The 18,043-nt window shown below is 50.6% G+C and overlaps 2 protein-coding genes across 2 annotated transcripts in view; one reads left to right on the top strand and one right to left on the bottom strand.

The window, feature by feature from the left end:
- LOC112107877 (zinc finger protein 271-like) overlaps positions 1-18,043 on the bottom strand; it is an 879,239-nt gene that overhangs the window by 394,545 nt on the left and 466,651 nt on the right. The window lies entirely within an intron of this gene.
- LOC112118054 (adhesion G protein-coupled receptor E3-like) overlaps positions 9,341-18,043 on the top strand; it is a 38,394-nt gene continuing 29,691 nt past the window's right edge. The window contains exons 1-3 of the mRNA XM_026658801.1: positions 9,341-9,371; positions 16,862-16,918; positions 17,717-17,857. Of these exons, the coding sequence (XP_026514586.1) occupies positions 9,341-9,371; positions 16,862-16,918; positions 17,717-17,857 (229 nt within the window). The remainder of the gene's footprint in view (positions 9,372-16,861; positions 16,919-17,716; positions 17,858-18,043) is intronic.

The following is an 18,043-nucleotide window of genomic DNA, read 5'->3' as shown; positions in this document are numbered from 1 at the left end:
GCGATCAGGACCGTCGGCGTTGGTAGAGCCGATACTCTTCCGGGTATCGGGGGTCCCAGACGCCCCTCGGAGCCGGGCCAGGGGGCAGTCCCTCCGGATGTGCCCTGCCGCCTGGCAGAGAAAGCACCGGGCCTCCCCCGAAGAATAATAAACCTGGTACTGGGCCCCTCGATTGGGCACCAGAAAGGACCCCTCCAGAGCCTCCTGTCACGCGCCGCTGGCGGCACTTGAACCAGACGATAAAACGTGGCAGAGGGCGGGGTCCTTACAGACCAATGGAAGGGGGCTAAGGACGGATAGGGGCTTCCCCAGGGTGGAGAGGAACGGCAAAAGGGCGGCATTGGGGAGGAAGGGAGGAACAGAGGAGAACATCACCCTTACGCCCAGGTCCTCCAAAGGCTCAAGGGGGACATGAATGCCCCCCACCGCCAAGCCCCTCTCCACCACCTCCTGGGCCGTGGCTTCCAATGCCAGGAAGAACACCACCTTCCCCAACATCTTAGAGGCTGCCACCACGGCCGTGGGCCCCACCATCCTCACCAACGCCCGCATGTAGGTTTCTACGTGGGGCGAGGCCGGCACCAGGCAGCAACGCACCCCGTGCTCCCTGGTGAGGGTGGGAAAGGGGCCCCAGCTGCCGGGAATGGTATTTTGGGAGGCGGCTGGAGCAGATGGCGAGGCAGCGAGCGGAGGGGTCACAGCCATCTGGGCGTACGCCCTGGGGACCGAGGGAGCAGCACTCCCATGGCTGGTGGACGGAGCAACGGGTAAGGGAGAAGGGGGGGCTGCGGCCGTTGATGGTGCCACAGCGGGAGGAGGAACCACTGCCACGGAGGGGTTCACCTTCCGGGCAGGACCCTTGCCCTTCTTCGTCCCCCGGCCCTTCCCACCGGCCAAGAGAGCGGTCTCAGAGGTGGAGGCGGCAGAGGTTGCTGCAGTAGCAATGGAGTCTCGGGAGTCCCTATCCGTGCCCGCTGCCCCCAGTGGCAGTGCTGACAGGTAACCCGGCAGCTGCAGTCGAGGCTGCCATCGCAGGAGAGGGCGTGGGGGGGGAACTGAAAGGGACCTACAGGACAGCCAGGGAAGTCCCACCCTCCGAACCACAGGAAAGGAGGGAGTGGGACAGCCACTAGGGTGGGGAAAGGGGAACAGAGGGAAAGAAAGAGGGAAGGGAAGGGAGAGGGGAAAACAGCTACCACACCCCACCCGCTATGCTGAACGCAGGGTGGAGGGGCGCCCACAGAAAGGGACAGAGAGTGACAAGGGACAACTCCCAGCACAAGATGAAGAAAACCGGCTCCCCTGGCTGCACTAAGGAAAGGAAGGAAAAATTAAGACATCATGGGGGAGTGTGCATCAGTGAAGGAAGTAACGGAAAAAGGGGGGGGGAGAATCTCAAGCACTAACGGCGGAACGTGGGCACACAAGCCATGAGGACAGACTGGGGGGGGGGGCAAGAAGCAAGGGGACAGAATGAAGGGGAGGGCCAAATCAGGTATGCTTCAGGCATGGAGCAAAAAAACAGAGGGGGTTCAAAAACAACCAAAGCAAAAGGGGGGAAATGGGCTGGCCACCACGCCCACACCGCAGGACAAGGGCAGGGCAAACAAACTAATCAAGGACCAAACAACAAAGCAGGGCAAACCAGAGCAAACCGGGCGGTTAGAAAGGGGATGGGCAGGGCAGGCAGCAAAGGGAAAGGGGGCAAACAGCTGCAAGAACAGGGCAGTGGGCAAGGCTTAAGGAAAGGGAGCCCATGGGCTGAATGCAGTAGGAGAGGGAGGACAAAGCCAAGGGAGGGGAAAGGAAATGCGCACCCACGAGCACCCGAAAAACAAATGCCTGCTCGCTACCACTACTTTCCCTGGATGGTTAGAAAGGCAGAGCAAACTGCTGGGCTGGGGAGCAGAGAACAGAACCAGAAGGCAGGTGGAAAGGGCGGCAGTGGTGGCAGTAGGGGAGAGGGTGGACTAGGGGAAGGGCTCCACACCACTTCCCCAGCTCCCCACAGCAAAGGCACCTACCACCACAGAAAGCAAGGATGTTACAAACCCCTTCCACAGAACAAGGCCTTCTATACTCCCTCCTCAGCTCCAACAGCAATAACAGGCTCTTCAGCAGCAGCAAGAACCCAGCCAGGGGAGGCCCCAAACTAACATGATGGCAAAAGTGAGACCTCACACTCCCCTCTGAGGGTCAAACCAGCAGTATCCTCCCCACACTAGTAGCAGTAGCCGGGGGGGTGCAGCAGAATAGCCTCTAAGCATCAAAGGCAGGTATATTAGCCTTCAGAACAAGCATGTCCCTTTTCCCTGGGTAAGATAACGGGCTGGATCCAGAACAATCAGGAACTTGCTGGAACCAATTAAGACAGGCAGGCTAATTAGGACACCTGGAGCCAATTAAGAAGCTGCTAGACTCCATTAAGACAGGCTAGCTAATCAGGGCACCTGGTTTAAAAAGGACCTCACTTCAGTCAGTGAGGGGTGTGAAAAGTTGAGGGTGAGTGGGTGTACTGCTGAAGGACTGAGGAGCACAAATGTTATGTGGTATCAGGAAGATGGTTCTGTGGTAAGGATACAGAAAGCATTGGGAGGAGGCCATGGGGAAGTAGCTCAGGGAGTTGTAGCTGTCACACAGGTATTACATGAAACACTGTAGACAGCTGTGATCCATAGGGCCCTGAACAGGAACCTGGAGTAGAGGGTGGGCCTGGGTTCCCCCATCTCTCCCCCTCCCCCCCAACTCCCTATTGGGTACAGGAAGAGTTGACCTGGACTGTGGGTCCCACAAGAGGGGAAGGTCCCTGGCCTATTCCCCAACCCACTAGGTGGGTCAGTAGAGACTGCTAGGGTTACCATACGTCCAGATTTTCCCAGACATGTCTGGCTTTTTGGTCCTCAAATCCCCATCCGGGAGGCAATCCCAAAAAGCCGGACATGTCTGGGAAAATAGGGAGGAGGGGTTGTGGGGCTGGCGGTGCTCGGCCGGAACCAGGACCGGGGGTGCCCGGGCCGGCGGTGCTCGGCTGGTGCTGGGCCCGAGCTGGGCCGAAGCCGCCAGGGCGGGCCGGAGCTGCTCGGCCGGAACCAGGGCCGGTGCCCAGGAGCCGAGCGGGGCGGGAGACGCCGGGGCCAGAGTCTCTTGGCTGGGGCCGGCCAGCCACCGGAGGGAGCTGCTCGGCTGGGGGGGCCCGGACTGGGCCGTGCCTCCTCTCACCCAGCCCCAGCTTACCTGCTGCCTCCCTGTTTCAGGCTTCCCGTGAACATTTGATTCACGGGAAGCAGGGGAGGGGGAGGAGCAGGGGGGGTGGAGTGTTCAGGGGAAGGGGTGGGGCGGATTTGGGGCGGGGCTGGAGGCGGGGAAGGGGTGGAGTTGGGGCGGGGCCAGGGCCCCATGGAGTGTCCCCTTTTTTTTTTTTAAATTAAAATATGGTAACCCTAGAGACTGCAGGGATTGTTCTCCTCCCTTTTCCCCATGCTGGCCAGTGATGAGATTAGCTGAGTGAACAGCAGGTTTAAGCTACTAGCAAAAGTGGCCAAACTGAGGGCCGCTGTGAATCTCTGAGGCGAGCAAATCTGCCAATAAGTGCAGGACCCACCAAGGCAGAGGAGGAACTTTGTCACACAGTATTTTATCATCTCCATACTCTCCTTAGCTACCTCCTTACTAGGACATAGAGAATCTCCATTAACACATCCTCCCCTAGGGGATGTCTCTGTCTGACCCATGTGCTCCTCCGCACATGTCGGCTTTCTCTCAGCCCTTAGTTTAAAAACTGCTCTATGACCTCTTTAATTTTAAGTGCCAGCAATCTAGTTCCATTTTGATTTAGGTAGAGCTCATCCTTCCTGTAGAAACTCCCCCTTTCCCAAAAGCTTCCCCAGTTCTGAATAAATCTAACCCCCTCTTCCCTACACCACCATCTCATCCATGCATTGAGACCCTGCAGTTCTGTATCAAGAAGAGCATAACAGTTTCCTATTACCACGGCGGGAGGGTTCAGTGCAGGGGTGGAGCACTTCCTGCTGCCAAAAGTAACCAGCTGCCAGTGTCCACCCTGAGCCATCTCCTCCTCCACCAGTGGTGTGTCAGCAGTCCTGTGTACTGGGACAGCTACCTCAGCTGTCTCCACATGGACGCTGTCCAGGAATTGTTCATGGATTCGGATGCTCCTCAACCTAGCCACCTCCTCCCGTAACTCCCCCACCTGCTGCCTGAGAGATTCCACCAGCAGGCACCTTTCACATTGGATGGTCCCCTCAGCCTGGAGGTCAGTAAGTGGGAATTGCAAGTCACAGTCCCTGCAAAACCACACCAGGATCTGGGTAGAAGCATCCATGCTCAGGCGCTCTATCTTGCTACAGGTGGAGGAGACAGAAGCAGTGCTGGCACAGGTGTTGCAGGCCTTCCTAACCACCATAGGCCTCCCTCTGTCAAACTCCCTCTCAAAATCCCCTGTCTGCAGCCCCCTGTCCGCTACACTGTTGTTCTAAAGCAGACAGAGGAGGAAATAAGGCAGGTGAACCACACCCCACTGCTCACCACAATCCAGACAGGACAGAGCTAACCACCAGGAAACGTCTGAGAAAGGGGAAGTCACTGAGCAGAAACTGACTTTATATGGGCAAAACCCACATGTGTGTGCAGTGTTTTTTCTCAGTGGAAGGTTGATCTATTTGGAAGAAGCATGTGTGTGACACTGATTAGACCAGAGCTGTTCCTCTAGGAGGGGGCCACAAGAAAAGGGGACCTGGTAAGACCCACACATGAGTAATCATAGGAGGAGGAGCTTGAGTGTATTTCTTTGCCTCTCTTTACCTTGAGCTTACGGATAACTGGATGGGAGGACTGGAGAGCCCCAAGTCCTGAGGAGTCACTCCCTTGAAGACCCTGCCATATGGGACCATCTCTCAGGAATCAGGGCTTGCAGCAGAGCCAGTCTCCAAGCAACCTAATGAGTGCAGCTGGCCTGTATCAGCTGCCTGATTGGTGGGAAGTGCCAGCAGACAGGCTCTTAAGCCCAGCAGCAGCAGTTCAGTAGCTTCTCAAAGCTTTTTCCCACAGCTATGATAACTCTGGCCTTGAACCAGCCCAGCTCCTGCCTGGCCTCTCTCCAGGTAACCTGGTTCTAATTCTCAGCTTCGATTTCTCATCTCCAACTTTGGCTCCGACCCCGATTCTGACCCGTGGTTCCTGCCCCTGGCTCTAACCCTTGGCGCTGGCATTTGGCCCCTGGCTCTGACCCACCGCTCTGGTCCTGCTCTGACCACTAGACCACCCATGTCCCGCTCTCTGACACCATCAAGCATGGATAGTCATTAGCTGCCTATTTTATCTTCTTCCTGTGTTAACCCTGTTACTACGGCACCACCTGGAACAGGACTGATGTTCTGTCTGCATCTCCAAGATGACAGCTGCAGACAAGAGCTACAATCACAGCTGAGACTTGGACAACACCATCTCACACATAAGGAGCCACACTGTGGCCTGGTCTACACTACGGGGGGGATCGATCTAAGATACGCAACTTCAGCTAGGGGAATAGCGTAGCTGAAGTTGACGTATCTTAGATCGACTTAGAATCACTTACTTCACGTCCTCGTGGCACAGGATCGATGACTGCCACTCCCCCGTCGACTTTGCTTCCGCCTCTCACCGAGATGGAGTTCAGCAGTCGACGGGAGAGCGATTGGGGATCGATTTATTGCGTCTACACTACATGCAATAAATTAATCCCTGATAGATCGATTGCTACCCACCGATCCAGCTGGTAGTGTAGACGTAACCCCTGTGATCTGGATAAAGATCTGTTCTTCTGGTTGTCTTTTGTTAAGAAGAGCTACTTCTCAGAAAGTGACTTAGGCATTACAGCTGCACCACCTTAGATGACTACTTACAGCAAGACTCATGAACAACCCCAGGACACTGACATCTCTGGCCATTGTGTTAGCAACCATCCACTCAGTATGGGCACCTCTTAAGTTTTACTGAATGCAGGATTAAAAAGGTTAGTTTTGACCAGTGATGAGTTTACCTTGATGGCCTGTTCTGCTTAGCAACCAGCGAGGCCTACTGAAAAAATATACTAGCTGAAACAGTCAGGCGCTTGGTTGCTTGACCTTGCTAGATAAGAGAATGCTTGCAGAGGCTGGGAAAAATGCTTGCAGATGCTTTTTGAAGTAACTTGTATTTCTTTGTCTAACCATGAAGCTTATCAAAACATAATAGTTGTTCTTTGTTCCTCTCTTGTATGCTGGGAAAATATAGTGATGATGTGACGTAAGTGATGACGTGGCGAAGTGGCTAATAAAGATAGCTTGCATCTGCAGAGGGGAGGGGGCTGGTTCTACGGAGATGAGTAGTAGTTCTCTATTGTATTGCATGCCTACAATAAAGACCTTGATAGTTGGATCTTTGCTGGTCATTGCCTGTCTCTTTGCGGTCGGACAACGAAACCTGAGCCGTCCGGGATAAAAGAAATCCCCGACACCAGCTACTTCACACCAGTTAATGTTAACGAGAGGTAAGGAACACTGGCCAGAATAGGGTAGAATAACAGATAAGTTAACGGATAAAGAATCTTTAGCTCAGTTAGATCCATGCAACTCAGCAGGGCCTGATGAAATTCATACCCTTTAAGGTCAGAAGGGACCATTATGATCATCTAGTCTGACCTCCCGCATGATGCAGGCCACAAAAGCTGACCCACCCACTCCTGGAATAATTCTCTCCCTTGACTCAGCTGTTGAAGTCCCCAAATCATAGAATCATAGAATATCAGGGTTGGAAGGGACCTCAAGAGGTCATCTAGTCCAACCCCCTGCTCAAAGCAGGACCAATTCCCAACTAAACCATCCCAGCCAGGGCTTTGTCAAGCCGGGCCTTAAAAACCTCCAAGGAAGGAGACTCCACCACCTCCCTAGGTAACGCATTCCAGTGCTTCACCACCCTCCTAGTGAAATAGTGTTTCCTAATATCCAACCTGGACCTCCCCCACTGCAACTTGAGACCATTGCTCCTTGTTCTGTCATCTGCCACCACTGAGAACAGCCGAGCTCCATCCTCTTTGGAACCCCCCTTCAGGTAGTTGAAGGCTGCTATCAAATCCCCCCTCATTCTTCTCTTCTGGAGACTAAACAATCCCAGTTCCCTCAGCCTCTCCTCATAAGTCATGTGCTCCAGACCCCTAATCATTTTTGTTGCCCTCCGCTGGACTCTTTCCAATTTTTCATGATTTAAAGACTTTAAGTCGCAGAGAATCCTCCAGCAAGCGACCCCTGCCCCATGCTGCGGAGGAAGGCGAAAAACCTCCAGGGCCTCTGCCAATCTACCCTGGAGGAAAATTCCTTCCCGACCCCAAATATGGCGATCAGCAGAACCCCGAGCATGCGGGTAAGATTCTCCAGCCAGACCCACATTGACCATTGATACTAATTATCAGCGATGGCAGTTATTGACTAAAATCGCGTTATCCCATCAAACCATCCCCTCCATAAACTTATCAAGCTTAATCTTAAAGCCAAAGAGGTCTTTCGCCCCCACCGTTTCCCTCGGAAGGCTATTCCAGAACTTCACCCCTCTGACGGTTAGAAACCGTTGTCTAATTACAAGCCTAAACTTCCCGACGGCCAGTTTATATCCATTTGTTCTCGTGTCCACATTAGTACTAAGCTGAAATAATTCCTCTCCCTCCCTTGTATTTATCCCTCTGATATATTTAAAGAGAGCAATCATATCCCCCCTCAGCCTCCTTTTGGTTAAGGTAAACAAACCGAGCTCCTCAAGTCTCCTTTCATATGACAGGTTTTCCATTCCTCTGATCATCCTAGTGGCCCTTCTCTGTACCCGTTCCAGTTTGAGTTCATCCTTTTTAAACATGGGAGACCAGAAATTCATTCTAGAGTACTTAAGAAACTGGCTGAAGCAATCTCTGAACCATTAGCGATTATCTTCCAGAACTCATGGAGGATGGGTGAGGTTCATAGCAAGGGCAAACTTCAAAAAAAGGTAAAAAGGAGCTCTTAGAAAAGTATAGACCAGTCAGCCTAACTTCAATACCCAGAAAGATATGGAAGAAATTATTAAACTACCAATTTATTAACCTAGAGGATAGTAGGTGATAAGTAATAACCAACATGCATTTGTCCAGAACAAGTCATGCCAAACAAACATAATTTCATTCTTTGGATACCCAGTCTAGTGGATGGAGGGAAGAGGTGGACATGATGTATCTTGAATTTAGTAAGTCTTTTGACACAGTCACACGTGACATTTTCCTACTCAAACTAAGGAAATATGGACTAGATGAAACTACCACAAGGAGGATGCAGATAGATGGAAGATCTTACTCACAGGGGAGGGATGGGGACTCACTGGCTCGGCAGCAGCACTGCAGAAAAGGGTGTGAGGTTTCTGGTGGACCACAAATGGAATGTGAGTCTGCAGTGTGATACTGTTGAAAAAAGGCAAATGTCATTCTGGGATGTATTGACAGGAGTGGGGTGGGTCAGAGATGGGAGGTGACTATTCTACTCTACTCAGCGCAGGAGTTCTGTATCCAGGTTTGGGTGCTGTGCTTCAAGAAGGATGAGGACAAATTGTACGGATTTCAGAGGAGAGCAACAGATCTAATCAGAGGTTTAGAAAACCTGTCCTGTGAGGAAAGGTTGAAAAAAATGGGTATGTTTTGTCCAGAGAAGAGATGGCTGAGGGGGGGACATGATAACAATCTGCAAATATGCAAAAGGTTGTTATAAAGAAGACTGTGATCAATTGGTGCCCATGTCCACCAAGGGTAGGACAAGAAGGAATTGGCTTAGTTAGCAGCAAGGGAGATTTAGGTTAGATATTTATAAAAACTTTCTAACTCTAAGGATGGTTCAGCACAGGAACAGGTGACCTAGGGAGTTTGTGGAATCCCTGTTACTGGTGGGTTTAAGAACAGGTTGGACAAACACCTGCCAGGGATGGTCTAGGTGCACTTAGTCCTGCCGCAGCGCTTGGGGATGGATTCTTTGATCTCCTGAGGTCCCTTCAACTCCACATTTCTGTGAAGTGGTGCTAGGCCCTCTGCACTGTGGTCAGTTTCCCCCATAGGGTATCAGGTACTCAGCAAAGTAAATGATTATGGGGCTGGTAGAAGTGGTAGGGCAGAAGGAAGGAGAGCAGGGCATGCTGAGAAGACAGTGCTTTCCTGTGTGCAGTACTGTGAGTTGATACGATATCATGCAACAGGACATGAGTCGACTTGGCTTCCTGTCTCATTTCTCCAAGATAAGGAGGCTGCAAAGCTCAGAATCCTCAGAACTAGACCCGCTCTGATAGCATCTGAGCCACCATGGGAACCCGAGGTGACATGTATCCATTGGGTGAGTGGAAAAAAGTCCATGGGATGAACTCGGGTGGGGCTAGGAGAATCCGGAGGGGCCCATGGGTCTGTCTGCACTGGGGCTGGAAAGTCAAGCTTGAGAAGATATAATTACGCTAGCTCGTAATCAGGGCAGGTAGCCTCTCCTGTTACTTGCCCAAACGTGGCCATGCTTCTATTTTTGGCATGCCAGCTGGGTCAGAGCAAGCCCGGGTATGTCTCCTCGAGCTAGAATTTACACCTAGGCATATGCTACATTGGTGTAATGTGCAATTTCCTCTGCTCCCTCCAGTGCTCACATTGCACCAACTGAGACTCCATCCAGACTCATTGAAATGCCCTTAGATTTACTGGGCCAGATTCCTGGGGCTGGCTGAGATGGGCATGGAGAGGTCAAAGATGGTGTCGGGGTGTGATGTTATGAGTGTAATATAATATATCTCATTGAAAGGTGACTGGGCCAGAAAGAGTTAACTAACTCAAAGACTGACCTGCCCCATGGCCCAACTTTAGAGACTGGTTAGGAAAATATTTAAATGAATAGAGCTTTGAAATGCAAGTCTGCATGGTTAGATGTAGAAGGGTAGATGTTTGCTCAGGTCTTGTGCTGTAAGCAAACAAGTCTTGTCTATTACTGTGGCTTTGATTCAAAGATCAAAAAATGAGTATTAATATTTAGGAAGACACTTGAGTGAAATAGTATTATTGTCTATATGTCTCTTTGAAAGTTGTGGTAACCTGTATCTGGACTGTTTAATGGATAAATTTTCCTGTGCTAATTGCCATGATGTTTGGGAGAAGGGAAGTTAAGCCTATTGTTTTCTCAGGCCAAAAGGTTGCTGGAAATGTATAAGAAGCCTGGGATACGGTCCTTCATCTGAGATCTGCTTTGGGTTTCAAGAGGGGGAAACCTTAAGCCATAAGGATTGAGATCCCCAGTCACTGACTGGAGTCACCCTGAATATGGACATTGGACTATAACCTATGGACTATACCTAAAAGGACTTTTAGCAACTATAAGCTCATCTCTGCTATATATCTGAACCTCAAGAATTGAATTAAAGTCTGTATGTATATTGATCTTTTAACCATACTCTTTTTTTCTTTTTTAATTTTAGCTTAGTTAATAAGAACTGGCTATAAATGTGTATTTTGGGTAAGATCTAAGTTATAATTGGACCTGGGTGTGTGGCTGACTCTTTGGGGTTGGAAGAACCTTTTGTTTTATATGATGAGATAAGATATCCAGTAATCATCATCATCTCTGACGTGTGTCTGGACGGAGGCCTGAGGCTGGGCACTTTAAGGGAACTGCGTTGTTTGGACTTCTGAGTAACCAGTGAGGCAATACAGAAGCTGTTTTGTGCTGGTTTGGTAAATCTAAGTATTGGAATATCCACCAGCTTCTGGGGTTTCTCTGCCCCATTTTCTTTGCAGTTCACCCTAATAGCGTGACCTCAGCTGGTTCCCACAGGCAGCATCGTCACACAGGGCTGAATCCCAACTCTGGCACTTCGAGAGCAGGAAGTGGGGGCCCGCAAGGAATTTAAAAATTAATACTCGCCACCAGGGCCATCCCTAGACATTTTGGTGCCCTACGCAGTGCCCTTGTGGGGGTGGGGGCTGGCCCCAGGCCTCCGTGGAGGAGAGGGGCTGGCTTGGGGTGCAGGAGGGAAACTGCCCCCCAGCACTCACCGGCAAAGCAGAGTGGGCGGGGGCCGGGTCACTCCACTTCCCGCTGCCTAGTGATTGCAGGGCAGGCCCAACCCTGCACTCAGGAGGCTGTGGGAAGTAGAATGACCAGGCCCCAGCCCGCTCCACTCAGCTCCTCTGGCTCCCAGCCTTGGGACTTGAGGGGTAGGGGGGAACCGCCCCCCAAACTCACTGGTGGCACGGCTGGAAGCCGGAGGAGCAGAGTGGGCCAGGTCCGGGTCGCTCCACTTCCTGCTACCCAGTGAATGCAGGGCACGCCCGAACCCTGCTGCACTCCCCCCGGATGTAGCACAGGGGAAGGGGTGGAATGGGGGTGGAGCGGGGTGGGAAGAGGCGGGGCAGGGGCAGAGCAGGCATGAGGGCTTTGGGGAAGGGGTGGAGTGGGGGCAGGGCTGGGGTGGAGCAGGGGTGGGAAGAGGTGTGACTGGGCGGAGAAGGCTGGCCGCTGAAGCAACACACAGCTGCATACAGCACCAAGAAATTTGGGGCAATTTGGTGCCCAAAATTTCCTGGTGCCCTACGCAGCTGCGTAGTTTGCGTATTCCTTTGAACCCAGGAAGGAGCACTTGGGAATACCTCCCTGTGGGGTATCCTCAAGCCCTTTCATCCCCCCCTCTGGGGAAGAGCCAAGAAAGAAATCAAAAGGAAATTAGCTGTGGCTACCAGCTTATCAAACAAGCACAAACCTCTTAGGACACCAGAAATCCAATCCTGTTCTTAAAAAAGGGAAAATTTATTAAAAACAAAAAGGAAAAAGTACATCTGGAATTTAGGCTTTTTGGCTAGATCTTAAAAGAAACAATTACAAAAATTAAGGACCCAAAATAGCTTTCTTGGGGGTTCAGCTTAAAGGATACAAGCAAACAAAAGCTTCTGGGGTTAGCACAGAGGCGATCCACAAGCCAAAATAAACAGAAATAAACCTGATTGCGTCTAGCTAAACATTCCTAATTTACTTACATATTTGGGAGGTTTCAAATTAGTAGTTCTAGGTATGATCTAATAAATTTTCATACTTGGTTCAAGCCTTACGCAGTATTGCTGCTCCATGTCTCCTTCTCCGGAGAACAACAGACAAAGGGGAAATTTCTTTCCCAATTTTTAACAGTTCTAGCCTTCCCATTGGCTCTCTTGGTCAGGTGCCCACTTTTTTTTTTTTTTTTTTAACCTGGGGGACTTTTTAATCCTTTACAGGTAAAGCAAGCAGAGAACAGCTACCAAGAGGGATTTTACAGCTAACTGGCTGGCTGGGTGTTCATCAAAGGGGGCTACTCCCCACTTCATTTATATCATGCCACCAATTCACAGATGGTGCTGGCCACTCTGGTTCAAGTCGGGTCCACACCGGCTGGGATTTCTTCCTGGAGGTTTAGAAAACCGTTAATAAAATACATGCACCTCTAAGTTTACTAATAATTACATGAAGAACTAAACAGTACTTTTTACATTTCAAGGACTACAATGACTTAGAATGCAGGGACATTTTAACCCAGTTGATTCTGAGAAACCTTCCCGGGAGAGTGCATCAGCCACTTTGTTAGAGGCTCCAGAAATGTGGTGTATCTCAAAATCAAAGTTTTGAAGAGCTAAACTCCACCAAAGAAGTTTTTTGTTAGTCTCTTTGACTGTGTGAAGCAACTTCAGTGCAGCGCGGTCAGTCTGCAGGTGGAAACACTGTCCCCAAATGTATGGTAGCTTCTCCAGAGCATACACTATGGCATAACATTCTTTTTCTGAGACTGACCAGTGGCTTTTCCGCTCAAAGTGTTTTGCTGAGAAACATGATAGGAGGGAATTAGTGATGCATTAAAACTGCTTCTACACCACCCTCGGACACATTTGTGGTTACGATGAATGGTTGGTTGAAGTCTGGGGTGTTCAGTACATGGTTAAGCTGGTTAAAGGCTTTCTGACACTTTTCAGTCCACTGAACTGCATTTGGCTGTCTTTTCCTGGTTAGGTCTGTCAGTGAGGTGACAATTTGGCTGTAGTGTGGTACAAATGGTGAGTAATACCTGACCAAGCCCAAGAAGGATTGGACCTGCTTCTTTCACTTAGGGACAGGCCAATTTTGGATAGCATTTACCTTAACCTGTAGGGGGTTGATAGTACCTTGACCCACCTGGTATCCAAGGTATGTTACCCGGTTTAGGTCTATTTGACACTTTTTGGCCTTAACGGTTAATCCTGCCTCCCTTATGCACTGGAAGACAGCTTGGAGGTGCTCCAGATGTTTTGCCAATGAATCCAAGAATACAGCCACATCATCAAAGTAGGCAACTGCAAATTAACCTTCTGGCTGGATTTGGGAATCTGCCAGTCTCTGGAAGGTGGCAGGTGAATTTCACAGTTCGAAAGGGAGCACATTAAATTCATACAACCCTACATGGGTGATGAAGGATGACCTTTCCTTGGCAGGGTCATCTAGCGGCACTTGCCAGTACCCCTTAGTTAAGTCTAAGGTGGAGATGAACTGGGCACGTCCCAGTTTCTCCAATAGCTCATTTGTGTGTGGCACTGGATGGTTTTCTGGGCAAATTACAGCATTTAGCTTATGTAGTCTACACAAAAGTGGATTTCCCCATCTGGTTTGGGAATCAGAACCACTGTAGAGGCCTATGCACTCTCAGAGGGGCGGATTACACCCATCTGTAATATGTCCTCGATTTCCGTTTTTGTTGTGGTTTTGGCTTGAGGAGCCATCCGGTTGGGTTGGGCTCTAATTGGGCGAGCATCACATGTATCAATGGAGTGGCATGCCTGTTCTGTATGTCCTGGGGTGGCTGAAAACATGGGTGTGAAGCTAGTGCACAGCTCCTCAATTTGCTGTCGCTGCTTACACCCAAGGATGATGGAAAGGCTCACCTCTTCTATGCCACCGTTGCTTTTTCCTTCATAGTATACTCCTTGAGGCCACTCAGTGTCATCTCTCTACTGGGCTGTAAACTGGAGAACCTTGATTTCTCAGGAATAAAAGCCCTTAGAAAATTAACATGGTATACTTCAGGTTTTAGGGTAGGGTCTGGGAATGCTATGAGGTAATTAACAGCTCCCAGGTGCTCTCAGACCATAAATGGCCCCTCCCACAACACTTCCATTTTATTGGCCTGGAGCACTTTCTGGACCATGACTTAGTCATCTACTCTGAAGGAACGCTCTCTGGCATGTTTATTATACCAGGCCTTTTGCTCTTGTTGATCATTCTGAAGGTTTTCTTGAGCAAGGGCTAGAGAGTCCTTGAGTGTGTTTTGCAGGTTGGTTACAAAGTCCAAAATGTTAGTTCCTGGAGAAGATGTAACCCCTCCCATTGCTGCTTTACCAACTGTAATGGCCCCGTAACTTCGTGGCCATAAATGAGTTCAAAGGGTGAAAACCCCAAACTGGGATGTGGTACAGCCCTGTAGGCAAAGAGCAACTGCTGTAACACTAGGTCCCAATCACAGGAGTGCTCATTTACGTATCATGGCCCCCAAAGTTCCATTAAACTTCTCCACTAGGCCATTTGTTTGATGGTTGTGAGGGGTGGCAACCAAATGGTTCACCCCATGGCTTCCCAAAGATGTTTCATGGTCCCTGCCAGGAAGTTAGTTCCTGAATCTGTAAGGATGTCGGAGGGCCAACCTACCCTGGCAAAAATGTCTGTCAATGTCTGGCTCACACTTTTAGCCCTTGTGTTGCTTAGAGCTACAGCTTCCAGCCATCGGGTGGCAAAATCCATGAAGGTCAGTATGTACAGCTTTGCTCTGGGTGTCGTCTTAGAGAAAGGACCCAGAATATCCACAGCTACATGCTGAAATGGAACTGCAATTATGGGGAGCAATTAACTCGGCCTGAGTTAAAGGCATCCCCCCATCCTGGCACTGGGATCTTGGTGGGGGGAGGGCTGACCCTTCCCTCCTGGAAAGTCTCCTTTCCCCATCAGCTACCTTCACTTCCATCATGGAGCTGGATGTTCGGGTTTGAGCTGGGTCTGCCTTCTCCGTGGTGTGTCACTTCAGGAAGACTGGTTTTTCTAAGGTTTTGGTGCCTCAACCTCATGCACCAGGCTGCCCTTCTCTAGCCTAACTATTTCATTGCCACGGAGATAGAAAATAAATAAATGGCTTGATGGACTCCCTGGCTTTCAAGCAGCCAAAAGGAAAAATGTGTCCTTTTAAAATCCTGAGGTCTGTGCTTCTGGTTCAAAACTATCCTACCGCTCTGCCACCATGTCAGGGCTGAATCCCCACTCTGGCATCTTTAGTACAGGAAGTGGGGGCCTGCAAGGGTTTTAAAAATTAATACTTGCCACTCCAGGCCTCCATTACACTCTCAAGGTTACAACTTTTCTCTGACCTTGGCTTTGTAAATGCTGCCACCACTCCAATGGAAAAAAAACCCTTTGAACCCAGGAAGGAGCACTTGGGAATTCCTCCCTGTGGGGTACCCTCAAGCCCTTTCAAACCCCCCGCCCAGGGGAAGAGCCGAGAAAGAAATCAAAAGGAAATTAGCTGTGGCTACCAGCTAATCAAACAACATGCACAAACCTCTTAGGATGCCAGAAATCCAATCCTGTTCTTAAAGGGAAATTTTATTAAAAACAAAAAGGAAAAAAAATACATCTGGAACTTAGGCTTTTTGGCTAGATCTTAAACGAAACAATTACATAAATTAAGTACCCAAAATAGCTTTCTTGGGGGTTCAGCTTAAAGGTTACAAGTAAACAAAAGCATCTGGGGTTAGCACAGAGGAGATCCACAAGCCAAAATAAACAGAACTAAACCTGACCGAATCTAGCTAAACATTCTTGATTTACTTACATATTTGGGGGAGGGGTTTCAAATAAGTAATTCTAGGTATGATCTGATGAATTTTCATACCTGGTTCAAGACTCACACAGCATTGCTCCTCAGTGTCTCCTTCTCCGGAGAACAATAGACAAAGGGAAAGTTTCTTTCCCAATTTTTAAAAAGTTCTAGCCTTCCCATTGGCTCTTTTGGTCAGGTGCCCACTTTTTAAAAAAAAAAAAAAAAAAATAAACCTGGGGGACTTTTTAACCCTTTACAGGTAAAGCAAGCAGAGAACAGCTACCAAGAGGGATTTTACAGCTAACTGGCTGGCTGGGTGTTCATCAAAGGGGGCTACCCTCCACTTCATTTATCACAGATGGCTTTCCACCAGTTTCACAGCTACTGAATGCCAGGGGATAACTGCGGATCAGTCTTGTCCCTGGAAGCAGAGCAAAGAAATGCCTTTCCCGATTCATCCTCAACTATCCGTAGCCCCAAGGGACCATTCCAGCAGCTGGCAATAGTCAGAGTGTAGGAGTACATTGGCCATACCCCTCACCTATGGGAATGCCCACTGTGCCTGGGGCTGTAACGTAGAGCCATTACACCAGGGGAATTTCCAAGTAGCTGGCTGAGCCAGCTTTCTGTAGGGGCACAAAGCTGGGGTTCCAAAATATTACTACAGTAATAATAGTTCTTAATGAAAGAATTGACTTCATTGGATTTACACCAGAATCCTGGTCTTTGTTGCTAATACACACAATAAAAGACCAAGTTGCCCTGGCTAAAAGTCCAGTTCCCAACTCGAATCCGTTAAAACTATTACCAGGGATCCGAGCTGGGGCTGATTTCCCAGAGCACCAGGTTTCTGCATTTTTAATTCCACCATCGGCAGGGCACTGACTGGCCATTGGCCCAGGATTGGCAGGACTGGGGTGGCTGGGGGGGTGTGCAGCTGAGTGGCGGTTACCATCTGCCCATGGTGCCTTACCCTGTCTTTGCCTTCCAGGGCTCTGCATCGCCCTGTGCCTGGGGGGCACCGTGGCCCAGAATCATGGCGTACAAGGTAAGGCTGATTCCTCCTGGCTAACCTTCCCCAGCGCTCCCGGCTGCCCGGGGTCTCCGGCCTCCGCCCCCTCCGGTCCCTTTCCCTTGTGGGAGAACAGCAGAGTCAGGGGTCTGGCGAGCCGGGAGCAGCCCCTTGGCGTGGGCGTCGTGGGGTGGGTTTATAGAGCACGGTGGGTGCGTGCAGGGGAGAGGAGAAGGCCCCTGTGTAGTCCCCCCCTTCCCTTCCCAGCCCCGTGGCCAGCAGAGAATAGACACTGGGGCCCAGGGCTCTACACTGGGGGCTGGAGTGAGGGGCAGATCCCCTTTGTAGCCAAGGGCCGTGTTATTGACCAGCCCGAATCAAACCCCTGATGGCTCAGACGTTAGAAGTGGCATTAGTAGGTTCCCCCCCCCCCCGCTAAAATCGGGCTGAACTGAAACCTGGGACCCACGTGTCCAGCTGGGGGGTGTTTGGGATCCGGACTCTGCGCCCCGAGCCCAGCTCTGCTGCGAATCCCAAGATTCCCAAGAATCCCAGCAACAGAAAGGAGAGAAATTGGGTGAGAGTGAAAATGTTTCACTTGAACCGACGCCCGGCTCCGGCGGCTCTGCCTGTCTGTGCCGGGGACACCCTGGGGAGCCAAGGCCTCCTGTGGGCAGCTTGTTGCCGGGCGGTGGATGACGTTAGAGCTGTTTGCCAGGCGCCCAGGGACAAAAATCAGCGAATGGGGCGTGTGAAAGGAGTCGATCCCAGTGTGTGTGAGGGGGGAGCCGCTCTGCACTGGCTGACCCTGCCCAGCTGTTCCCACCCCTGCAGGTACCATTGAGGACTGCAACAGCCATATGCAATGCCCAGCAAACGCCAAGTGTGTGAACAACACCCACTGCACCTGCCTGGATGGATACCAGTCACATGGGAATCACTCCTTCTTCACTGACACAACGGAGATCTGTGACGGTAATGGGGCTCCCATGTTATCCTGGGGACAGAGCAGGGCATTAAGGGCCGGAGCAGCCAACTCCACTGACTCCAGGGCCTGTTGGGGGGGCTCAGCCCGGCTGGGGAATGACAGGGGGCAGCAGCACGGGTGAGCGCCGCCCTCCTGGGGATCGAACCGGGGCCTCCAGAGTGAGCAGCAGGAGC

The sequence above is a fragment of the Terrapene carolina genome, unplaced genomic scaffold (assembly GCF_002925995.2).
Source record: "Terrapene carolina triunguis isolate 2854851 unplaced genomic scaffold, T_m_triunguis-2.0 Scaffold517, whole genome shotgun sequence".
Classification (NCBI taxonomy): domain Eukaryota; kingdom Metazoa; phylum Chordata; order Testudines; family Emydidae; genus Terrapene; species Terrapene triunguis.
This window is presented reverse-complemented; position numbering and strand designations above follow the sequence as displayed.